Source organism: Vombatus ursinus, unplaced genomic scaffold (assembly GCF_900497805.2).
Source record: "Vombatus ursinus unplaced genomic scaffold, bare-nosed wombat genome assembly UNPS02014830.1, whole genome shotgun sequence".
Classification (NCBI taxonomy): domain Eukaryota; kingdom Metazoa; phylum Chordata; class Mammalia; order Diprotodontia; family Vombatidae; genus Vombatus; species Vombatus ursinus.
This window is the reverse complement of record NW_020954608.1, coordinates 45,922,904-45,937,785: the sequence shown is the minus strand read 5'-3', so window position 1 is coordinate 45,937,785 and position 14,882 is coordinate 45,922,904. Positions and strand designations below refer to the sequence as shown.

Below are 14,882 nucleotides of genomic sequence, written 5' to 3'. Positions count from 1 at the left end.
TTAGTACATAGAACCCAAGACCCACTATTGTGGCAGTCAAGGGAGCTTCCCCCCTTGTATACTGCTTCTCAACTTTTCCAGATAAATGAATGTCATGATGAAATTAAGGCTTTTCCTAGTATCATATTTAAATATATAAAATAATTTCCAAAGTTATGCATGTTTTTCAGTGTATTATATATTTATTTTGTTTGTAATCTGTCAGGCTGATTTAAGCTTCAAATGAGTATTATTGTTCGTAAGGTTTTTACTTCCTAATATACGTCCTCTGTATTCCTTATGCTTTCTTCACTATAATTAACCCAGATCCTCTGCTCTAGAAGCATTCAATTGAGAATGAAGAATGCTCCTGCATTAAAGGGAGACTATAGGAACGGTGGTGATGCAGTTTAGAGCCACCAGACAAAGCGTGCCTTGAATCAGTAATCAGTTAACAGCATCTAAAATGGAAAATGTTGTGTAGAAGGCTGTTTCTGTTTAACAGCATGGGAAAATTGTGGGCCCAAGAAATAAGAAGCAAATTAAAGAAAAGGTGAACTAGAAAGAGGAAAAAAGAGAACAGAAAAAAGGGAAAGGAGACTGTGGTTGCTTAGTAAGAGACCTCAGAGGAGAAGGCCATCTTCTTGTGAACTGATGTAATGATATTTTTCAGACAAGTTATATTTAACTTCCATTAGTTTAAATTGTATGTAATAATTAATTGTTTTTGAGTCTCACATTGCCTATTTACTGAGAAAAGTGGTACTTCCAAGCCTCAGTACGCAAATGATCTTGGGAGTGGAGGGTACACAATATTCAAATAAAGAATTGTGACTCGAGTATGGTCATTAAGTAAATAAAAAGTGCATTAAGCTAGGTGGTGATGATTAAATCGTATGAGCACAATAGCCAAGCACCTCAAAAGTTTGAAAAAGCGGGCCAAATTGCCACAACTAGGAAACTTTCATTAACAAGTTATCTCCATACACAGCAAGTTCTAGTACTTTGGCATATTGTATTTTCAGGACCACCACAACTATGACCTCGGAAGAAAAGAAGGAACGACCCATAAGCATGATAAATGAAGCTGCTAACTATAATTTGACTTCAGATTATGCAGTGCATCCAGTGAGCCCTGTGGGCAGAGTAAGTTATATTTTCTGTTAATTATTGGTTAGCAAGGCTCATTATTGGTTCACAATATACTTTTCTATAACTGGAAATACTGTATTAAGAATAATTAGAATTCAAAATTAAATAGTGTCTATGAACACTTGAAGACAACAAGAAACTGAAATATAATGTAGGATTATAATTTGATACCATGATTTGAATTTATTTTTATAATGTCCTGATAGTGTGAATTTTTATGTGAATTTGTATATAAATGAATCAGTTTAAAGTATTTCTGTTCCAGTTTCTGTTGGAAGCTAGAAATTAATTTGTGTTTACTGTAAAGAAAGGAGATTAGTTCCAGATTTTTAAAAGATAGAGACTAACTATATTTCTGTAGCTTTTTCTTTGACAAACCCATAATCTGTATCACAGAATTCTTATTGATGAATGAAAGATGAGTGCTATTGTACTTGTTTAAGAGTAGTGTAATTTATTCTGACATTATTATAGTTTAGTTAAAGGAATACGTAAAACTGGTATCTTTTGTGATTGTTTCAAAAACAATGATCAGTAGCAGAAATTTATTTAATTCATCATTTTCAGCATGGTTTAATGGAAAGAGTACTGAGGTAAAAGTCAAGAGATGTGGTCTTTAATCCTAATTCTGTCACTGTGTTATAATGTATGGATATCCTTCCCCCTCATAAGATAGGAATTGTTTCATGTTTTTAATAGGTAAAAAAAATTGCCTTAATGGTGCTTTGGTGCATCTTTAATCCCACTTATGTGGGCACTCCCTCTTCTGCATCTAATGACAACTGTCTTACCTTTTTTGTGTGGCTAGTCCACATCTTCCCATAATTTCTTTATGAGGGGTCCACCTACTGTGCTAAAAGTTGTCCTGTAATTTTCTTGACATTGTTTGGCCTATTGCATAGGAGCTGTTGATCAACTTATGCCTCAGTCTCTCTAATGACCAGCCCACTTCCTTTTCTGATCTTGAGTCTCTTAAATGACTTTCTTTATTTGGCTTCTTCTAACCAGTTCTTTGTTGGTAATAAGTTGCTAATGACCCACATCCACGCTGTGCCTCTGTTGCCGTTTGAATGACCTTCAATCGTAATTCTTCAGAGACTATGAAATTCCAAAAACAGAATCCATACAGCTGTATGAGAAGAGCATTGATTTTAAAAAACATGAGCCTCTTATTTCAGGAAGATGCTTGAGATCACTAAAAGCACTATACATTTCCCCAAGTCCAGTCCAACTCATTTTCCTCTTCCAGTTCAGTTCTGGGGCAAGTTCATTGTGTCTCCAAAATGTCTGTCCAAGATATATGTACTAACAGACCAACTCAGTAAAATTATCAATCCAACTGCATATCATAATCTGAACAAGAAACATTTTTCATCCACTGTCGTTGAGGTTGAATTTTGTTGAGTGGTTACGGATATCAATTAGGAGACGACAAAGTTGGAAGCCTTGATACAATCAACACAGTCCTCTAGAACAGTGATGTAAAACTCAAGTAGAAAGGGATCCCTGTGGGCTGCATATTGGCTTAGAAAACCACAACTTTATCTTATCTATGTTGCATTGTATTTTTATTTATTTTGTCAAATATTTCCCAATTACATATTAATCTGGTTAGGGTCTGCCTGTGAAGTTTTGGCGCCTCAAGTTTGACATCTGTTCTAGAAAAAGCTTTAATATAAGAAACAAATACCTTTGCTGAACATATATCTCCCTGTTTTATGCCTTTAATGATTTCAACAGAGGATCACCAACAGTTATCTCTGTTAGTGTATCATTCAGGGAGACTAGTTTGATATTGACATAACACATGGGAAGAGAGCTTGCAAAGAACATTTTGCTCTACTGAATCAAATGTTCTTTCTTTGATATATGCCAGACAAGCACAGTGGCAGCTGGTATGCTCAGACACTTCTCAGTCAGTTGTGTTCTGGAGAATAAGTGAATATATAAAAGATCTATCATATCATCATCATAGAGAACTTCCTTCACCAAAATAGATAAAGTAACTTATTGATTGATATATCAGAAGATAATTGTCCAATTACATAGCTTACAGGTGTCAAAAGGTAGGATTTGAATCCGTCTTCCTGATTGCAAGCTCAGTTTTCTGTGTACACTGTCATACGGTATTCTTCTGTAGAATATTGTTTGCAGAAGCCTTTCTGTAGCCTTCTCATATCTTTTTCATTGATGTCTCTACTACATTTACAGGTCATTGTCATAAAATTGTTTACAAAGATGGAAAAGTGGGCATGGGTTTATAGTCATTACTTTCTCAATTGCCTTTTAAAATTATGTACTTTTCACCCCCCCCCTCCTTCCCAAAATAGACTTTTTCTGTATATATTTGATCTGCTCCAGCTATTCTTCCCATTTTGGTGGGAACTTACTGCCATTTCTTCTCTCTCTTGCAGAATGTAGGGTCTTGTGATGTTCATCTTTGTCATTGGTGGGGAATATTATAGAAATCTTGATACAGCTTTTCTGGTTTTTGTCTGTTTAGGGGGGAAGGGTCAGCAGAATAAATAATCCCCTCAGTCCATCACAGACAAATAGCTCCAGGACCAATATGTTTTCACAGGAAGGTCCCATACCACATTAATTATATAATCAATGTTAGCCATTGGTCATAGTTGAGAATTTTAGTAAATGACTGAGCTTTTTTAGTTGGATGGTGCCCACACCATCTTCAAGTGTTTTGATAACATTTTTTTTACTGAAAAGATAGACAAGCATCAATAATAATATAACTTACAGTGTGTCAGACACAATTTCTAATGGCTCTTTAGATAACCAACTGAAACTCACTAATCAAAGTATCTATTATTGTATCTATAAACTATTTCTTATAGGCAGTTGGTTATCGCACTGTGATTTCAAATAAACTTATCTTCAGTTAAAAGGGAAACATTCCTTTGGTGTTGACTGTACATTGACTGTGATGAGGAATGTTATTTCTTTTTTTTCTGTTAATTTATTTTGATTTATCAATAATCACTTCCGTATGCTTTTGAGTTTAAAATTTTTCTCCCCCTTCCTCCCCACCACCCTCCCCAAGACAGCGCACAGTCTGATATAGGCTATACATTTACATTCATATTAAACATATTTTCACATTAGCGATGTTGTAAGTAAAAATTAAAACCAATAGGAGGAACCATCACAAAGAGGAAACCAAACTCAACAGAAGAGGAAAAAAAAATAGCAATTCAACTTCCATAGTTCTTTCTTTGGATGTGGATAGCATTTTCCATCACAAGGCCTCTGGAGATGTCTTAGATCCTTGTATTGCCAGGAAGGGTTAAGTTTATCAGTATTAGTCATCACACAACATGTCTGTTATTGTGTACAATGTTCTCTTGGTTCTGCTTACTTCACTCAGCATCAGACCATACAAGTCTTTCCATGTTTTTCTGAAGTCAGCCTGTTCATCATTTCTTATAGCACAGTAGTATTCCATCACATTCATATATCACAATTTGCTCAGCCATTCCCCAATTGATGGGAATCCTCTCAATTTCCAATTCTTTGCCACCACAAAAAGAGCTGCTATGAATATTTTTGTACATGTAGGTCCTTTTCCTGTTTGTGTGATCTCTTTGGGATATAGCCCTAGAAGTGCTATTGCTAGGTCAAAGGGTATACACATTTTTATAGCCCTTTGGGCATAGTTCCAAATTGCTCTTCCAAAATGGTTGGATCATTTCACAACTCCACCAGCAATGCATTAGTGTTCCAGTTTTCCCACATCTTCTCCAACGTTTATCATTTTCCTGTTTTGTCATGTTGGCCATTCTGATGGGTGTGATGTGGTACCTCAGAGTTGTTTTGATTTGCGTTTCTCTAATCAATAGTAATTTAGAGCATTTTTTCATGTGACTATAGATGGCTTTAATTTCTTCATCTGAGAACTGTCTGTCCATAGCCTTTGACCGTTTATCAGTTGGGGAATGGCTTGTGTTATAAATTTGACTTAATTCTCTATATATTTTAGAAATGAGGCCCTTATCAGAGACACTGGTTGTAAAAATTCTTTCCCAATTTTCTACCTTTCTTCTAATCTTGGTTGCATTGGCTTTGTTTGTGCAAAAACTTTTCAATTTAATGTAATCAAAGTTATCCATTTTGCTTTTTGTAATGTTCTTTATCTCCTGTTTGGTCATGAAATCTTCTGTTCTCCATAGATCTGACAGGTAAACTATTCCCTGCTCTCCCAGTTTGCTTACAGTATCAGCCTTTATATCTAAATCATGTACCCATTTTGACTTTATTTTGGTATATGATGTGAGATTTTGGTCTATGCTTAGTTTCTGCCATACTCTTTTCCAGTTTTCCCAGCAGTTTTTTTCAAAGAGTGGGTTCTTATCCCAAAAGCTGTAGTCTTTGGGTTTATCAAATAATAGATTACTATAGTCATTGAGCACTGTGTCCTGCATACTCAACCCACTCCACCGATCCAACACTCCACTTCCTAGCCAGTACCAAGCAGCTTTGATGACTGCTGCTTCACAATACAGTTCAAGATGTGGAATGGCTAGGCCACCTTCCCCTGCATTTCCCTTCATCATTTCTCTTGATATTCTGGACCTTTTGTTCTTCCAAATGAATCTTTTTATTATTTTTTCTAACTCTATAAAATAATCTTTTTGGTAGTTTGATTGGTATGGCACTAAACAAGTAAATTAGCTTAGGTGGAATTGTCATTTTTATTATATTAGCTCGGCCCACCCATGAGCAACTGATGTTTTTACAGTTGTTTAGATCTGACTTTATTTGCGTGGAAAGTGTTTTGTAGTTGTGTTCATAGAGTTCCTGGGTTTGTTTCAGGAGGTAGACCCCTAAATATTTTATAATGTCTGCAGTAAGTTCAAATGGAATTTCTCTTTCTGTCTCTTGCTGTTGGGAGGAATGTTATTTCCAACTATATCAGAGTGACCCTAGTCATAATTACAGACGACAAAAAGCCACGTGCATCAAGAATAATAATGCTGCAGCTGGGCTAAAGTTAAGGCTGCAAGGGAAGGGCAATGGTTTAGCTAAAGCAAGTGCTGACTTCAATTAAAGTGATGAAAAAAATCATGGATATTAAATTTGCTGCTGAAAAAGTTGATACTGAAACATTATCAAGAGAAAACAGAAAGACAGCAGTAATAGTTTTCAAATGGAACATGTGGTCAAGAAGCGAAAGCATAACTTGAAGGAAAAGGAAGAGAAAGAAAACGAACTTGAAATGGGAAGTTTTTATTATATAACTTTACATCCCCATTTCAGTTTAAAAAGCTTGTATGTCTTTAGTGAGGAGATAAAATATTACTTAGTGAATTGAGTCCTTGTCATATCTCTGCCCTTCTTTACTGTACTGATGATTATTCTTCCCAGATTTGTGTGTGTGTGTGTGTGTGTGTGTGTGTGTGTGTGTGTGTGTGTTTTGGGATGTTAGGGAACAGGAGAAGGAAGAGTTCGTGAAAAAAAAAGTATAGTGGGTTTAAAAAAAATGAGCATTTTGTAAACTCAGAGGCTAATACATCTTCATCATAAAAGGAAGCTATTAATAGTTAGGATTTGGAACTTTTTCGTCATTTTTATTAATGAAGTTTGTAGTTTAAGAAAATGCTAGCGAAGCATAGTAGATTCTAAGATTATTATAATGAATAAATAGCTTTGCTAACGTGTTAAAAGTTTATGTAGTTGTCAGCATAAATCTAAAAATAAACTAGTGTTAAAGTTTAATATTATTAAGTGGGGTTGTGTAATATTCTTAACTAGATTTTTAAGCAGTAACAAACACCATATATCTGGGATGGTTAAAGTTCACTTTTCTACCAAAGTTGAGAAAGGCTAGATGACTTTAAAGATCTCTTCAGCCATGTTTTGTGTTCTAGAGTCTTCAAAATTTCTAATTGTAACACTAATTATGCTGATTCTGAATTTTTATAGCGTTTTTGTATGAAAGGCATTTTCATTGATACAGAGCCAAGGGCATGGTCATGCATTTTTCCTTGCAACTTTGCTTAATACTATATATTTCTTCTTTAAATTCTCACTTGTTTTAACAGCAGGTAGAAAAATATCTCGTAGCTAAAATATAACCTGACTCTGCCATTACTTCAGTACTTAAATGGATCTGTGACTTGATATAGGTGCTCCCTCCAGTGGTTTAGCTGAGTTCCGCAAGATGAGAAGGCATAATTGAGTTTGTTGCCTTCCTATCCTGCCATAAATCCTTCACAGGGGTTCCCCCCCCCAACTTAGTTGGGACATTTCTGTTGATCTCTTAAAATTGCATTATGTCAGTAGCATATAGGCTATCCATCAGTGATCATTTGCTCTTGCTCCATGACCAACTCATCTCCTTTTTCAGGGTCCATTTCTCTGATAACGTCCTTTGTACTGCTTCTCATATCCATTCTTTGTTAGAAATATGCTCCAATCTATTTCAAATACAACATGCATTTTTCCATTACCCTTTGGTTGACCTGAAACTTTAATTCTTTGGAGGCTGTAGTCTTCTGTCCTTGATAGCCATAGAGAACCAATGGAAGAATGTTGGTGTTTTTAAAAAAAACTTAGCCTTTCACTCTTCCTCTACCCCTCTTTCTTTACAGAGATGGATGACTATCAATGTAGAACACTGCATATAATGTTTGAATGTTTTGTCGAGCTTGTTTTTGTTGCCTAACTGGGTTTTCTTCCTTTGTTCTTTATCATAGGGGATGGCTCTTTGGGTGTTGCAGGGGGATGGGAATACATTGGAAAAAGGAGAAAATGTAAAAAACTAAATATATCAATAGAAACAAATTAAATATTTTTCCATGGGGATGTGAAGCTTGAAGTTATTAAATCTCTGTTCAGTTTCCCAAATACAAAGCTTTCTTTTTACTGTTTTGATGATAGGTTTTATCATCTACAGTAGGAGTAAGCGGACTCCTTGTTTCTTATTGTCATTTCCGTACTCTCTTCCGCCTCTGCCACTCAGCAAACTCTCCTCCTTTAAGATTCACTCTGTCTCTATATCACCAGTCCTAGAACTTTGTTGCAATTAATTCCTGTCCTTCAGATTAGTCTTCCCAGTTTTTCATTCATACTCCTTTCACTTGGAAATTTAATTATATGCATTTCCATCCCCTCAAACACTCTGGTCTCCTATTTGATTGGCATCCTGTGCCTTCCTGTCTGTGGGTACCTTCCACCTATTCTTTACGTATCTTGTCTGTATACATGTATGTAAGTTATAGAAAAGAAATGGCATAGTGAATAGAGCCAGGAAGATCTGGGTTCAAGTCTCCTTTTGATGCATGCTGGCATTGTGTATGACCTTGGGTAATTTTTCTCAGTGTCCTCAGGCCCTCTAAGAAAATAATTTGGAGAGAAGATACTCATCTTCATTGACTCAGTTTCCTTTGCCAGGTCACCGTCCACTATTGTGTCAGTGTACCCCAAGGCTCAGTTCTGAGCTCTTTTCCATCTCTGTGTGCTCAGTGATGTCATCGGCTCTCAGATTCAGTTATCATTTCTGTGCAGATGATTCCTAGATCTGTAGCCATCATCTCTCTCCTGAGAAGTAGAATGCCAGTCCTGCTTTTGCCAACTACTAGTTGAACAAGACAGCTAAGTGGGGCAAGGTAGCTGGATGGCACGGTGGATAGAATGCTGGGCCTGGAGTCAGGAAGTTGAAGTCCAGCCTTAGTCACTTGCTTGCTAGGTAGACCCTGGGCAAGTTAGTTAACCTTACTGTCTGCCTCAGTTTTCCTTCTCTGTAAATTTCACACATAATAGTAATTCAATTCACTAAACACTTATTAAGCACGTACTTTTTGCCAGGCATTCTGCTAAGAACTGAGGGTACAAAGGGAGGTACAAAACCAAGGGGAAAAAAAAGATAGTTCTTGCACATGGCGAAGAAGTCAAAGAAATCCAAAATGAGTCTAACTAGTAAGGAAATGTTTCCCCTGATACAACCTACTACCAACTTCCCGAGGTTGTTGGGAGGACAAGATGAGATATTTGTGAAGTGCTTAGCAAACCTTAAAGCACTATATATGTGCATATCAAATTCAGTGTGTTCCTACACTTTATGCAGACATCTCAGGTATCCAGGTTTACCACTTTCCCTCCTCCATATGCACTTATGTTCAGCATCTTGTCATTTCCACCCCCACAGCCTCACATACATGTCTCCTTCTTAACTTTTTGCAAGACACCACTGTCTTAACCTAGGCCATCATCTCATCTCACTTAGGCAATTACAAAAACCTCCTAATTGGTCTCTTTAATATTAGTCTCTCATTCTCTCAAATCCATCCTCCACACAGCTGTCAAAATCACTTTCCTAAAAGCATGAGTCCGATCATGACCCTCCCCTCTGTAGTATTTTAATTGGCTGCCTATTCCTTAGCTTGGCGTTTGAAGCCCTTCACGACCTGTTCTTCAGCCTACCCTTCCAGACTCACTTCACATACTTACTTTTGTTCACTCTGTTCTGTTTCCCTTCTGAGGTTTTTACTCAGGTGTTTCTTCAAGCCCAAAGTTGAGGTTCAGCTGTCGACCGCTCAATTATTAGTATTCTCACCTTCCTTAAATTGTCTTCTGTTACTTACTTGTGTATATATTCTACCCTTCGACAAGTTGTTAATTGCTTTAAGGACAGGAACTTATTTTTGCTTTTGTCTTTGTATCTTCATTATTTAGTACAATTCCTCACGTGTGGTAGGTGCTGAGTAAATGCTTATAGAATTTATAGAAAAGGCCTTTGAAGGGGCAGCTAGGTGGCACAGTGGATAGAGCACCAGCACTGGAGGGGGACCTGAGTTCAAATCCAGTCTCAGACCAGATACTTGATACTTACTAGCTGTGTGTCTAGCAAATGTGTGTACTAGCAAGTCACTTAACCCCAGTTGCCTGGCAAAAAAAAAAAAAAAAGCCTTTGAGATAGGTACTATTATTATTTCTATTTTAGGGATGAAGGTATGGTTGAGAAAAATTAAATTACTTGTCTAAGGGAGCTCACACAACTCTTAAGTCCAGAATTCAAACCCAAGATATTTTAACTCCAGATCCATGTACCTCTGAGCTTCCCTGCCCATTTTACAACATATTGCTCCTGTGGAACAGTTAGGTGGCACAGTGAATAGAGTGCTGGGCCTGTAATCAGGAAGGCTCATCTTCCTGAGTTCAAATCTGGCCTCAGACATTTACTAGCTGTGTGACCCTGGGCAAGTCACTTTACCCTGTTTGCCTCAGTTTCCTCATCTGTAAAATGAGCTGGAGAAGGAAATGGCAAGCCACTTTGCCAACATAATCCTAAATGGGATCATGAAGAGTCAGATATGATTGCAAAAACGACTGAATAACAAGCTCCCGATGGGCTTGTTGTTTTATATCATTTATATCATAAATCTCAACAATATCCATTCTTTACGTGTTTTTTTTTTTTTTTTTCCTATATGGAAAGTTAGGATGAACTCTTTGAAATGTTTATAGCTCTTGTTTAGGTAGCCCTGAAATGTTTGTGCTATCCACAAGTAGAAATATCTCAGGGGTCTCACCGTCCATTAAGAATTCTTTTCCCATTGTGATTCTTACCTGAAGTTCTGTGACAGTGGCAAATTGCTTTGAGGAGCAAATCACTCCCTTGATGTTTTTAAAAAGAAGTTGCCATGTTTTCTCTATTAGGTCTTTCAAAGATCTTGTAAGTTCTTTATATATTCTTTGCTAACATTTTTTGGGGGGGAGGGGCTAGGCAATGGGGTTAAGTGCCTTACCCAGGGTCATACAGCTAATAAGTGTTATGGGTCTCAGAGCAGATTTGAACTCAGGTCCTCCTACTCCAGTGGCAGTGCTCAATCCACTGCGCCACCTAGCTGCCCCCTTAATATATTCTTTGAAGGAGACCTCCTAAGACATCATTTTTTCCCCAGGAGTGGGAAATCTGCTCTACCCAGTCAAATATGGTTTTTATTGTTTTTTTTTCATAGTCAACAAACAATAATCACAATGTGACCTCTTACTCTTTCATTCTTTCCGTTAAGTGTTAGTTTAATGCTATAGTTGTATAGAAGAGCCGTTTGAAAAAGCCTAACCTTTCCTTTTTCTTACCTTCATTAAAAATGGCTTATAAGCATAAACAAATTTTTCTAATTAAGCTTTATAGACGTAGAAAAGTACAAACATAGGCTGGTAATTATTCATATTTTCTCAGTAAGCTTTCTTTGATAGTACTAATGAGCTTTTTTTTTTTTTTAATTTTTAACTATGTTTACCATTCCCAGATTTCCTGAGGATCCTTCAACAATCTCAAAAGACTGTGTCACCTGTACCATAGACCTACTTGGTGTATACTCAGTCTAATCAAGCTGGAAAAGTTAGTTTTAGAGTCAGTATATCTCATTTAAGATCTTGTTTCTGTCAATTACATGTGTGACTGTTATGTGCTTAGTCTTTTGGGATCTCACTTTCCTCATCTGTAAATGAGGGTTGGACTACATGACATCTAAGATTCTTTCCCATTAAAATATCTATAATCCTGTGGTGCTTCCTCAACAAGGACTGTAATGTTAAGGGCCAAATGAGGTGATTTCTCTGTCTTTGATGGTAGGATTAGAGTCAGAGATTTAGGGTTAAGGTTAGGGCAGGTTGTTTCCCTTCTTCATCTGTTGTCTTCCATTTTCTTAAATGCATTCAGAATGATTTAGCTTAATTAGGTGTCTCACCAAGCTTTCTGTATACTTCATTTTTTCTCCACCATTTTTTACTGTTTTATGAGATGATACTATTGATAATCTCCTAACATCTACCTCCCAAAGATTTGACACAAGTTCTATTCTTTATTAGTATGACCTTTGGCAATCTTATCTCTCCACTTACCAAGTAGAGCAAATATTTGCTGATTATAGTGGTTTCTAGCCTCTTTCAGTCTTTCCTTTAAGGTAACTGAACCACCTTAGAAAATAGTGATCTCTTTTATCAATACTCCTTTTTTGCCTATCTCAATAGCTTGTTTAAGTAGATCTTGTTTTCTTCTTGTTTTTCTTCCTTATTCTAATTTGTTAGCAGTGATTTTGATCTTTGCTCTGGCAAGTCAATGGTATGACTATACACAGACAGCTAATTCAGAAATGACTCCTGCATTAGTAACTAATCATCTCTTGCCTTTCAAAACTTACTCAATTTTATTTTTTGTGATATTTGGTGTATTTTTTAAAAAATGTTTTTGATTTGGTGCTCACCATATCTAAGGTCTTTGAAATTTCTTCTAAAAGTATTCATCACATATATATGACACATCTTTGTAGTATTCACACCGTGGATTTATTTTGTTTCTAAACTAAATTTTCTTTTTTTTTTTTTTTTTTTTTTTTGTTTTGTTGCTTTTTCATGAGGTAATCGGGGTTAAGTGACTTGCCCAGGGTCACACAGCTAGTAAGTGTCAAATGTCTGAGGTCACATTTGAACTCAAATCCTCTTGACTCCAAGGCTGGAGTTCTATCCACTACGCCACCTACCTGCCCCTTTCAGTATTTTTTTTTTTACCATCCTCTTTATCCTCCACTTGTGAAGTTCCTTATAACTAAAGTATATGTTGATTTAATTAGAGGAACTTAGCAAGTTCTGTTAATTGTCAGAAATTTTAACGACTTGTTAAAACATGATCTTTTAAATCCTTGGGGAAAGTCTTTCATTGTAGACAACAAAATCTTCACTGTAATCCTTTAAAATAAATAAGGGATTAAAATTGTCCCATACAGTTCTCATGAAAATCCATTGCCATAAGATCATAGATTTGAAGCTGAGGAGACCTTAGATATAATTTTACATTTTACAGATGAAGAATTTGAGGCCCTAAAAGGTTAACTGGCTTGCCGAGATCACATCAGTGCTAGGTAGCAGAGCTAGGATTAGTCAAAGTACATATCCCATGTTCTTTCTGTTTTACTGCTCTACCTTTCCAATCAGAGAGAACTTTTATTTTCATAAGTGTCATTTTTCCAAGGTTTTAAAAATATTTTGTAAAAAAAAATTTTTTTCTAGTACTTTAATATATCTATTTAAATTCATTGAACATTTAGAGTGTCTACGATATGCAAAGCACTGTGCTAGGCACTAAGAAAGCTACAAAAAATAAAAAATGAAAATTTCTCATAATCATAGAATAATGTTTTGATCACATCTATAGGCATTTCATATTCTAATTTTTCATTCCATTTAGTCTTCACGTTCTTCAAAAAAAGTTCATAATTTTGGAAAGAGATCAAACTCAATTAAAAGGAATCCCAATGCACCTGTTGTCAGACGAGGTTGGCTTTACAAACAGGTACCTTTTAATTTTTTTTATACAATATTAGGTGAAGCATTGAACTTTATGGGTATAAAATGGAATTCGAAGTTTGCAGAGGTGGTCTTTCCATGATTTCTGATTGTCAAGTCTGTTGGGGAAACATGATATGATAATAGAATATGAGGAAATATGGGCAAACAGGAAATGATAGTAGAATTTTCATGATTTAAAATAAATTCTCCTTTGAGGGGGTTTTTTATGGAAGAGAATGAAATATGAAAAGTAATCTTTTCTGAAAAATATAAGGATAAGTATGTCAGAATTATCTAGAGTAGAAATTTTATTCAGAAATTTTGGCTTATGCCACAAGAAAGATGTGCTAAGATTTCATTCTCTCCTGCTAATACGTGAGCATAAATGTGTCCTTATGCATATATAGTGTCATTCAGCTTTGACAAACCTAGTTGTTGAAATACTAAAAATTAGTCATCTTATTTGAGTAGGTACTCTTTCTGCATTTCTATGCCCAACTCCTACATTTAGTGATGTCATTTTGATTCTCTTCAAGAATGAAGAACCACCAATCAACTTCCTCTACAAGGGGAGAGTACATAAAAATTAGTTTTAGGTACTCAAAGTATTTTTTAATTTTCCTAAAAATTATTCCAAAATGGATTATTTTCTTTTATTTTGGCTTTTGCCTTACTGCCTTCTTAAATGGGTCAAACTGTATAGTATGAATCTTGTAGTTAGGAAATGATGGTACAGTTGAAGTATGTTGGTATGTTGAAGTATATTGAAAATATTCCTATTTTCTTCTTCTAATTCTTCAAATTACTGTGCTATTTTAAGTTCTTTGTCTACATTTTAGTTTTTTTAGTCACCTGCCAACCATTTTTTCCTGCTACCTGGAAAGATAGTGGCATGGAGAACTGACCTTGAAGTCAGAAAGTTCAAGTTCCATCTCTGATATATACTACAGTTTAACTATTTGTTTTGACTTGGCTGTCAAGAGAATAAAGTTACGGAGAAGGTGTCCACTTGCATTGGTGGTGCCCAGTGGGGACTGCCAATGAAATAACAGCCCCTGAAGACACACACACACATAGACACTTTTATACCAACACACTAATAATTGTCATCTTTTTGTCACCTGTTTCGGCCTAGAAGACTAGTTAATCAAGTTCATCATCTAAGTAAAAAGACCTGAGTGAGTTTTCTGTAATTAAAGTACATGAACTTTAATGCATAGAAGCACTAATCTCTATTTTAACTGGTCAGACTTTTTAAGGTTTTGTTGGTTTTCAGTACTATGTAAGATAGCTAAGTTGTCTGGATGAGTAAGATCTTATCTGCATATTTATACATTTTTCTACATATCTTTCACACAGCACAGGTAATAAGAAATATATCATGTATACCCCTTATTTGATAGTACAAGTAGTTTTCTAAACAAGTTAAGGCAAATATTTATAAC

General features: G+C 35.8%; 1 protein-coding gene across 12 annotated transcripts in view; it reads left to right on the top strand.

Annotated features, from left to right (window-relative positions):
• Positions 1 to 14,882, top strand: part of PLEKHA5 (pleckstrin homology domain containing A5) — a 182,910-nt gene that overhangs the window by 77,996 nt on the left and 90,032 nt on the right. For 10 of the 12 annotated variants that reach the window (XM_027838661.1, XM_027838658.1, XM_027838660.1 and 7 more), the window contains 2 exons: positions 1,005 to 1,125; positions 13,337 to 13,441. In XM_027838661.1, coding sequence (XP_027694462.1) covers positions 1,005 to 1,125; positions 13,337 to 13,441 — 226 coding nt within the window. The remainder of the gene's footprint in view (positions 1 to 1,004; positions 1,126 to 13,336; positions 13,442 to 14,882) is intronic. The other 2 variants (XR_003567010.1, XM_027838668.1) reach the window with 1 other exon arrangement.